The 10530-nt window shown below is 38.7% G+C and overlaps 1 protein-coding gene across 3 annotated transcripts in view; it reads left to right on the forward strand.

Moving 5' to 3' along the window:
• The window catches only part of PDIK1L (PDLIM1 interacting kinase 1 like), a 14599-nt gene extending 6746 nt beyond the window's left edge, over nt 1–7853 (forward strand). For 2 of the 3 annotated variants that reach the window (XM_032300911.1, XM_032300913.1), the window contains exon 3: nt 4156–7853. In XM_032300911.1, coding sequence (XP_032156802.1) covers nt 4156–4896 — 741 coding nt within the window. In that variant the 3' untranslated portion in view covers nt 4897–7853. The remainder of the gene's footprint in view (nt 1–4155) is intronic. The other variant, XM_032300912.1, reaches the window with a different exon arrangement.
• Nucleotides 7854–10530: the final 2677 nt, after the last annotated feature.

Raw genomic sequence — 10530 nt, forward strand, 5'->3', positions numbered from 1 at the left:
TTTTTTTTTTTTTCGAGACACAGTCTCGCTGTGTTGCCAGGCGCCAGGGTGGAGTGCAGTGGCACGATCTCAGCTCACTGCAACCTCTACCTCCCAGGTTCAAGCAATTCTCCTGCCTCAGCCTCCCAAGTAGCTGGGACTACAGGTGCACTCCACCACGCCCAGCTAATTTTTGTATTTTTTAGTAGAGACGGGGTTTTACACATGGTCTCAATCTCTTGACCTCGTGATCTGCCCACGTCGGCCTCCAAAGTGCTTGGATTACAGGCTTGAGCCACCACGCCTGGCCGATTTTTTTTTTTTTTTTTTTTTTTTTATAAAGATGGGGTTTCACCATGATGGCCAGGCTGGTCTTGAACACCTGACCTCAGGTGATCCACCCACCTTGGCCTCCCAAAGTGCTAGGATTACAGGCGTGAGCCACTGCGCCTGGCTTATAGTTATTTTTTCTATCTAAAGTACCTTTTTGTTAGTAAATCTCTTTCATCTTTTAAAGCCTGGTAGACCTGTGTTTCACTTGTGATACTTTTCGCTAGCTGAATGACCTTGGGTAAATAACCCAACTCTTCCTAGCATCTGTTTCTTCATATTTAAGATAAGGGGTAATATCTACTTTGTATAGGAGTTGTCAAAATTAGAGATGTTGCAGAAGCAATACTTGGTACATGCGAGTACTCAGTAATTGGTTTCTCTATTAAAATTGTCTTTTCTATGGATTTGTTTAGTTGTCCAGACATTCATCAACACATTTAGCAAGTGCGTTCTCTAAATTTACATCTAGTAAAGACATCCAATATTTACATTTAGTAAAGACAAATCTGTAGTATGACTACAGAGTCCCTATGCATAGTATTTTCCATACAGATTTTAATTTCTGTCCATGTTTTTCCAGATGTCTGCTTCCTTGTTCTTGGTTGGAAGCATTAAATCAGTTCCTGATAGCCAAAAGCCTCACCTAGAAGAAAATGTAAAACAATAACAGAGGTTACAATCTCATGCAGAGGAACCTAGTGGCCAGTCTGTATACTTGTGGTAAATGTCATGAATGAGAAGTACAGGATGCACATAACAGGGAAACCTACATAATCCTGTGGTTCAAGAGTTACGAATTGTTGGATGGGTGCGGTGGCTTACACCTGTAATTCCAGCACTTTGGGAGGGTGAGGCAGGTGAATCACTTGAGCTCAGAAGTTCATGATTAGCCTGGGCAACGTGGTGAAACCCTCTCTCTATAAAAAATTAGCCAGGCAGACTGGACTTGGTGGCTTACGCCTATAGTCCCAGCACTTTGGGAGGTCAAGGCAGGCAGATCACGAGGTCAGGAGTTTAAGACCAGCCTGGCCAACATAGTGAAACCCTGTCTCTACTAAAAATAGAAAAATTAGCTAGGTGAGGTGGCAGGTGCCTGTAGTCCCAGCTGCTCGGGAGGCTGAGGCAGAAGAATCACTTGAATCCAGGAGGCAGAGATTATAGTGAGCTGAGATTGCACCACTGCACTCCAGCCTGGACAACAGAGTGAAATTCAATCTAAAAAAAAAAAAAAAAATTAGCTGGGCATGGTGGTGCACACCTGTAGTCTCAGCTACTCAGGAGACTGAGGCAGGAGGATCACTTGAGCCTGGGAGGTTGAGGCTGCAGTGAGCCATGATTGTGTCACTGCACTCCAGCCTCGGTGATAGAGCAAGACCTTGTCACACACACATACACACACACACACACACTATATATATATACACACACACTGCGTGTGTGTGTGTGTATATATATATTTGTAGTGTGAAGAGGAGTTAGCTAGATAAGTGGGAAAAATTTCTTAGGCAGAAAAAAACTATATACAAAGGTCTTGAAGCAAAAGGCATGAAGCGTTTAAAAACTGAAAGAAGGTAGTGAGATAGTGAGAGTTGTTTTAGGTGAGGCTAGAAGGGTCAGCAGGAGTCAGAGCACTCAAGATCTCATAACCCATGTTAAAGAGTTTAGATTATATCCTAAGTAAGAACGTGGAAGCCATTGAAGGGCTTTAGGTAAGGGAAACCAATGGCTAACGTCTTCTGCATGTTAAAATAAGCAGATTGGACGCTGCATTCCCATAGCTCTCAACCAGAGGCCCTGTGGCCTGTTTTCATATGGTCTGAAGGGCCTGTTTTCGTATGGTTTAGATGCTAAAAATAGTTCTTATATTTTTTAAGACTTGTGGGGGAAACAAAAAGGCAAGGAAGAAGTATATGGTATTTATGTGGCTGTCAAGCCTAAAGTATTTACTATCTGGCCTTACTCTAAACCATTCTTTGAATGCTGGGACTCTTCCTAAATTGCTGAAAGCTATTTAGGAAGTTTGCTTTTGGAAGTAAAGATAGGGCCGGGCGCAGTGGCTCATGCCTGAAATCCCAGCACTTTGGGAGGCTGAGGCGAGTGGATCACTTGAGGTCAGCAGTTCAAGACCAGCCTGGCCAACATGGTGAAACCCTTTCTCTACTAAAAAATACAAAAATTAGCCGGGCATGGTGACACATGCTTGTAATGCCAGCTACGGGGGTGCTGAGGCAGGAGGATCGCTTGAACCTGGGAGACAGAGGTTGCAGTGAGCTGAGATCCTGCCACTGCGCTTCAGCCGGGGCAGCAGAGTGAGACTCCAGCTCAAAAAAAAAGTGAGTAAAGACATCCATGCACCTGGTAAATAATTATGTGATCTGTACCTGTTCTTTCATTTTCTGTCTCACTGGCAAACACATGCAACAAGGAAAACTCATGCCAAAGAGGTGTCTGCAGATCATTGCAATTACTATTGTCTGCCATGTGGAGAGATGGTGTGAAGGGATGTTCTTTGCTTCTGCTTGCCCAAATGCTAGAGGAATTTAAATGTGAAATTAGCAATTCATTCACTCTTCAGCAGCTCTTTGGCCTTTTCTGTTTAACTCATAGGTCTGAAAAGGACATCATACAACAAATACTTTTAAAAGACTGTATACTGTATTTTAGAGGGATAGTTCATGTCCAGTGAAGTAATACCATTGAATTTCAAGTAAAGAAGTATTATAATTAGATGATAATAATGAATAAAACTGTGATGTAGTCTAGGTTTTCAGCTTGTATTAAAGAAGAAATATATGAATTCAGAGTTGATTTTTTATATCAAAATGCATATTTAAAAACAAAACAAAAATGAAAAAATTTTTTAAATTCATATTTGATTTTTATAAATTAGTTTTTAAAAGCCATCCAGTGAAAGAGATAGCCAACATATTTGCATTCTGCTTATAGAAGTTTATGAAGTAACAGTGTCAGTCTTTATTTTATTAGTGACTACAGGAATGGTTATTTCTGCAACAACTAGTTGTTCCTTGAACATTTTTCTCTCGATTTCACAGGTTATGTTGATAGTGTATGTGCAATGAGTAAGAAGTATGTTTCAGGTGATTTCACTGAATAGAGTTTCCTAATTGAGGTTTATACCCCAGCTGGCAATTTCCTAGTTCTGTCTGCTGAAACTTTGGTCTTTTCATGAAGCTGTAAGCTAGGTGGGTAGAGTTCAGCTCCACTGCAGCATGGAGAAAATGTGTGGCCGCTTGGATGGACACTTTTCAAAATAAAATTATTTTAAAATTTTTACCTCTTGGCTTAGAGCTTTGGTGTATATTCATCAGGGACAAAATGACAGTTTGAAGCATTTTTTTTGTTTTAAATAAAATGCATATATGAAAGCATGATTAGGCTGGGCATGGTAGCTCATGCCTATAATCCCAGTGCTTTGGGAGGCCGAGGTGGGCAGATCGCTTAAGGTCAGGAGTTCAAGACCAGCCTGGCCAACATCGTAAAACCCCATCTCTACTAAAAACACAAAAATTAGCTGGGCGTGATGGCAGTCGCCTGTAATCCCAACTACTTGGGAGGCTGAGGCAGGAGAATCACTTGAACCTGGGAGGGAGAGGTTGCAGTGAGCCGAGATTGTGTCACTGCACTCCAGCCTGGGTGATGAGCAAGACTTTGTCTCACCAAAAAAAAAAAAAAAAGAAATGAAAAAAGAAAGCAAGCACTGGTTAAATATTCATATAGAGTTTCCACTTAATGGTGGAGACTGACTTAACCTTTGAATTATTTTCCTATAACTGAATTACATAACCTATGCAGATGATTGTAATCTTGTTTTCCTTCTTGTAGCTTGTAGAAACTTCATTAAAAGGAGAAATTGCCTTTGATCCCAGAAGCGCCTATTATTTGTGGTTTGTGATGGATTTTTGTGACGGAGGAGATATGAATGAGTATCTGTTGTCCAGGAAACCCAATCGTAAAACTAACACCAGCTTCATGCTTCAGCTGAGCAGTGCCCTGGCTTTCTTGCATAAAAATCAGATCATCCATCGTGATCTTAAGCCTGATAACATCCTGATTTCTCAAACCAGGTTGGATACCAGTGACTTGGAACCTACACTCAAAGTGGCTGATTTTGGTCTAAGTAAAGTTTGTTCAGCCTCTGGGCAGAACCCAGAAGAACCTGTCAGTGTAAACAAGTGTTTCCTTTCCACAGCATGTGGAACAGATTTTTACATGGCCCCTGAAGTTTGGGAAGGACATTACACGGCAAAAGCTGACATCTTTGCTCTGGGGATTATCATCTGGGCAATGCTGGAAAGGATCACATTCATAGACACAGAGACAAAGAAAGAACTCTTGGGGAGTTATGTGAAACAAGGAACTGAGATTGTGCCTGTTGGGGAGGCACTTCTGGAAAATCCCAAAATGGAACTTCTCATTCCTGTGAAGAAAAAGTCCATGAATGGGCGAATGAAACAACTGATTAAGGAAATGCTGGCTGCAAACCCTCAGGATCGTCCAGATGCTTTTGAACTAGAACTCAGATTAGTACAAATTGCATTTAAAGATAGCAGCTGGGAAACGTGACACATATTATTTGCAAATATCATGGATGATATGCTGCTTCTGTTTAACAGTGATGCAACATTATGTGGCTGAAAAAGAATATAAAAAGCTAGACTCCACCTTCTAAGGGTTTAGATTTTGTGGGATTTTTTTTTCCTCATTTTTCTTAAATCCAAGTTGGCCGTTTTATTAGTATGTTTCAAATGTGTATTACCAATGTGGGTGTAAATTTTTAAAAAATGATTATTGGTAGAAGTTTGGCAGGAAAATTCTCTAAGAGCCAAGAAGAGAAGAGAGTCCAGTTTTCTGGAAATATGTCTCTAAGTATTTTAGACATTCCTTATCAGTATTAGGGATTTCCATGGGAGAAGAGGTTTGCATGCTGGTAATGCAACCTTTGAAACTTTGTAAAGGAAACATATATGTATATATTTATGTATATGTAAGTATGTGAATGTGCGCATTTTGCATTCCATATGAAAAAAAAATGCCGCGTCTGTTTAAATTATTTGATGTAGGTTTGGGTTTTTGAGATTTGCTGATGAAAGCAGTGATGAAAAATAAACAAACCTTCCCTCATCTTCCTACTCTTCCCCTCCTGTAATGAAATCATATTAATTTTTTTTTTGTAATATACAGCTTTTTTTTTTAAAGGCATCATTTTGGAGGGTCTAAAATTGTCTGGTAAAACATAAAGGAAATTAAGTGATCCAAAGCTGCTGAAGTATGTTTGAGCTCTCCAGTGCCCTATAGCTGCAAGAGTTGAATTAGTCATGCAGTCATATGGTAGTAAGTTGGCAAGGACATTGGTGATTCAGTCCGACCTTCTTTAGGTAACTGAGCATTTATTTAACCAACTAAACCACTGCATTGGGATGTTTGCACTTGAACTTCTACAGTTTGATATAAATCTGAATACAGGATTGTTTTGTTTCTGAAAACTTTGCTATGTATGAACTGTAATACTTGATATATTTTTGGTTTCAAGACTTTGTCTAAGCCTCTTTATACTGAAGTTGAAGAAACCAAATGAGCTCTACCCTCACATTGCCTGCCCTGATATGGTCACTTGTTGAGTCACTGGAGTTCCTTTCATTCTAGGCACTGATGCTGTTTTCTCTTGTCTGATTTGAGACAATAATGGTAGTAATATGGTTGTTGTAAATGTTGATCACCTTTACCTAAAGTGGGAGAAGATACATATACAGCATGGCAAATGGATAAAATACTGTGGCATCAACTACTTTTCAAGTAGAAAAGTTATCCTTTTTATACAATCACTGGTATAGTCTATGTCAAAAACCAACAGACCATTATTCCTCTTGAAGTTAGTTTAATTTTAACTTTGTATGGTTGTCTACAACTTGTTTTCCTGTAAATGCAGATAGTTAAAATCTAGAGGAAAGAATGCTTTCCTAAAACAGATCATTAGCCTTTAAGGTTAAATAGACTTTACATTGTATCTAAGTTAATCTTTATAAAGCACTAGAATTTTTGGTCAAAAGTCAGACAAAATAGTATTAGAATATTGAAATTATTGATAGCTTGCACAATCTCAGCTTTTTTGAACTTCCACAACTTTTGGAATATTGCTGTTATGATTTTTTTCCCTGTTTAAAATGTGTTCAGAGGAAATAGTAAAACATCACAAAAAATTGCAGTACATAAAATTTCAGTGTTACTTGATCTGGAAGTCTAAAATTTGGACTAAAAGGTTTTATTGAAATAAAGCCTCTTAAAATGAAAATTCATACTTTTAACATCACTTTCAAGCTAACAAGTATTAGAATTCTTTTGGAAATTAGAGGTGGAAACACACTGGACCCTCATGATAATTGACCCTCTGAATCACCAGATTAGTTTAATTTGAAAGATATGTCCAAGGAAGTTGAGCTATAGGGAGTAAGAAAAAGCATCGTGATAACCTCTAGTCAGTAACGTGGTACTTCAGCAGAGATTCATAGATGATGGTATGCCCACGCTTTATTTGATCTTCAAATATCTATGTGCTTGCAGCCACAGTTTCCTAAGCACATGGTTTTTGGTCCTGCCTCATTTAAAATAGTTAATGATTATCATTTATTTGGAAAGATTTTACCTGTGAAATGAAATTCTTTCATTGGGGATAAGGGTATATGAGGTGATCAGGAAGTTTTCTTCTGGAATTTTCTCAAGTCCTTGTATTCTAAAATAGCCAAGCAAAATGATAGTAAATTCTTTGTCTTTGTTCTTTCAGTCAGAGGTATTTATTAAGTACCTACTGTGTGTTCAGCACTAAAGGTTAGTTGATAAAATGACAATTTTCCAGCCAGGAGTAAGAAAAGATGATTAGTGATATTTGGAGATACGTGGATATTTGCTAGAGGAAAAATGAAAGCAAAACTTTGTGCACAGTGCCTTGCCCATAATAGGTACTCAATAAGCACTTATTCCTCATAGAGTCTCTTGCCATGGTTTATAGTGTTTTCTGAAATTTGTCTTAATTGAAAAAAGACCAAATATTTCAAATAAGCTTATAGGCAGCTGTGGCCAGTTAAAATATGGGGTTGTACAGTTAGTTCCTAGAATGTTATTTTGCACTAGTTGTCACTTAGAAAGATGGGGTTCCTGTAGATTTTTTGGTGCTAAGGGATACTTTGTCATTATGATGAAGTAAGTGTTAAGTGTCAGATAAATAGCACACAGAATAGTTCTTTCTGCTGGTCTGTTTTTTCTCTTTGTTGTTGTTGTTTTTAATTGTAAATTGTTATCAATCAAACTATTGTAGCAGCTACAAAATAATTCACCAGCATGACAAAATGGTCAAAAAATAAGTCATCAGCACTTCAGAAATGAAAGCAACTTTTGAAATTTTCTGTTAAAATTGTCAAATATATTTTATGAAGAATTTATAAAAGGGGAAAATGATTGTAATTTATTGTTCATGACTTTTTTTTTTAATAAAGTGAGTTTCAACAACAAAAAAAAAACCCTGAAAATTCTACGTTGCTGCTTTAGTGTCTCTGTGAGTAGTTCTGTAGTACTTCATGAGCATAAAATAGAGGGTATAAAATCTGAAACAATGTATTTTTCAGACTTACCTATTAAATGAGTCTTTCTGAAGTAGAAGTGATTGCCAAGGAAAAGATGATTGCATTAGAGGATCAGCATTTCAAGTTCTCTAAAATTTTTATGCTGTCTTACTGTATTTGCTTTGCATACAAGAAGAACTCGTATTGCTGGAGATGAATTTTTTATTCATTTATACTTCTATTTCGTTAAGCTGAGGATGCAGCTCAGACTCAGCATAAAATAAAATACATGAAAGGGCTCACGCCTATAATCCCAGCACTTTGGGGGGCCGAGTCGGGTGGATCACAAGGTCAGGAGTTCGAGACGACCAGCCTGGCCAAGATGTTGAAACCCCGTCTCTACTAAAAATACAAAAATTATTAGCTGGGCGCAGTGGCATGTGCCTGTAATCCCAGCTACTCAGGAGGCTGAGGCAGGAGAATCGCTTGAACCTGGGAGGCAGAGGTTGCAGTAATCCGAGATCGCGCCATTGCACTCCAGCCTGGGTGACAGAGTAAGGCTCCATCTCAAAAAAATAAAATACACGAAAGGATGCAGTTTTTCACTCTATTATATTAGACCATGGTTTAATTTTCTATTAAAAGTCGGACCTACTTTTTTTATGTTTATCATTTATGCCTGAAGATACATAACAGTCTAGCATTTAGTGGTCTGGTGGAACAGCAGAGGGGAAAAAGGACAGAAAACAACTCTACATGTGACCTAGTGAAAGTAGGCATCAAGAATTATGGCTTCAAAAATAAAACCAAAAAGTAGAAAAAAAAATGGAAAAAAAAATTGTGGCTTCTGATTCTTCTCCTTCCCCGGTATAATCTTTATAGACAGGCAAATTTTGCTTTCTAGAAATTGTTCTTAATTGAAGCTTTAAATATTTGTATTTAGTGGCATTTTTGTAATCTTTTGCAGTTTACGAAGCACCTTTGCATGGTTTTTACATCTTTTTCACTGAGTTTTACTTAAAATAGAGGCTGATTTCTTGATGAAATTAACAGTAATAATACCAGTTACTGAGAATAATGACAAAGGTTTTACCCTAGGACAGAGTTTTAGTGCCTAATCTCTTAACTCCAGATGGTGTTTTCTCTGACAAGAAGCTTTATCTTTCTCACTGAACCTTGTTAATGAACCAAGTAATGAACCTTGGTTGTTTTGGTCTTTTCTTTAAATTCAAATATTGCTCTCTTTGCCAGCCAATCATAGACATCCTCTAAAGTGCAGTGTAATGACAGACGGTTGGTTTGTGGTTAGATAATAACTCCCATTTGAGAAAACTTACAATGCTGCCACACCTCTTAAAGGCAAAGTGCGTCTTTTAGAGGCGGTGCTTTCCCCTGCGCAATGATTTTTCATTGGTTAGAAGGAAATTGGGGGGCGGAAAAAAGGCCTAGGCTTTTGACTTTACTCTTATTTCCTGTTCAGCCCGGTATTTCAAGCTCAGCTTGTTCTGAGCAGAAGTTGGGCAACTTGATATTACCAAAGTCATCCTGGTCTAGCAGAAAAAAGCCCAGGCTCTGGTGTAGCAGATGTTGAATTTGTACTGCTCCCTATCAGCAGTACAAATATATTCCTGAGAAGATGTAGGGCTTTCATCAGATTCTCCAAAGTACTACATCTCAGGAATATATTTGCCTATAATTTCAGGGGATTTATGGATCTCAGAAGGCCACACGGACCCCAAGTTAAGGGACCCCAAGTACCTCTGGGCCAGAGCTCCTCAATCAAAAGCAGGCCATAGGTGAGGAGGCTTTTAGGAAACCTATGTTGTTTCATTTCTTGGTCTGGGTGCTGGTTAGATGTGTTCACTTTGTGAAAATTCATCAAGCAGCTGGGCATGGTAGCTCATGCCTGTAAGCCCAGCACTTTGGAAGACCGAGGTGGGTGGATAACCTGAGGTCAGGAGTTCGTGACCAGCCTGGACAATGTGGTGAAACCCTGTCTCTATTTTTAAAAAATACGAAAATTAGCCGGGCGTGATGGCAGGCGCCTGTAATCCCAGCTACTTGGGAGGCTGAGGCAGGAGAATCACTTGAACTTGAGAGGAGAATGTTGCAGTGACCTGAGACCATGCCATTGCACTGCAGCCCAGGCAACAAGAGCAAAACTCCGTCTCAAAAAAAAAAAAAAAAAAAAAGAGAAAAAGAAAATTCATCAAGCTGCACTTAAAATGTTTACATTTTTCTCTAGGTATGTTACATTTTAAGAAAAATTTTATTTTTAAAAAATGTGCATTGGGGCTACTGGTGACAGCTATTGTCAGGCAGAAGGAAAGGACACAGACTCTGAAAACAGACTGTTTACCTTTCTGTTACAAGCTGTGTGAGTTTCATGAGTTCCCTATCCCCTCAATTTCAGTTTCCCACATGTTTAAGCAGAGACAGTATCCGACTCAGAGCGCTGTGAAGATAAAAGGAGACGATGCATGTAGAAATGTGCGGCGTACTCAGGAAATGTCAGTGCTTCCTGTTCACCCAGGAGGACTCATAGGAAGTGACTCTGAGCTGCCTTTACTGCGAATTTTACTGCTGATAAGGAGCAGGTTGATTGGTTTGTTTAATTTAGCTTACATTTTTACCACAATTATCA

This window comes from Sapajus apella, unplaced genomic scaffold (genome assembly GCF_009761245.1).
Source record: "Sapajus apella isolate SASKATOON/1434 unplaced genomic scaffold, GSC_monkey_1.0 scaffold43, whole genome shotgun sequence".
Classification (NCBI taxonomy): domain Eukaryota; kingdom Metazoa; phylum Chordata; class Mammalia; order Primates; family Cebidae; genus Sapajus; species Sapajus apella.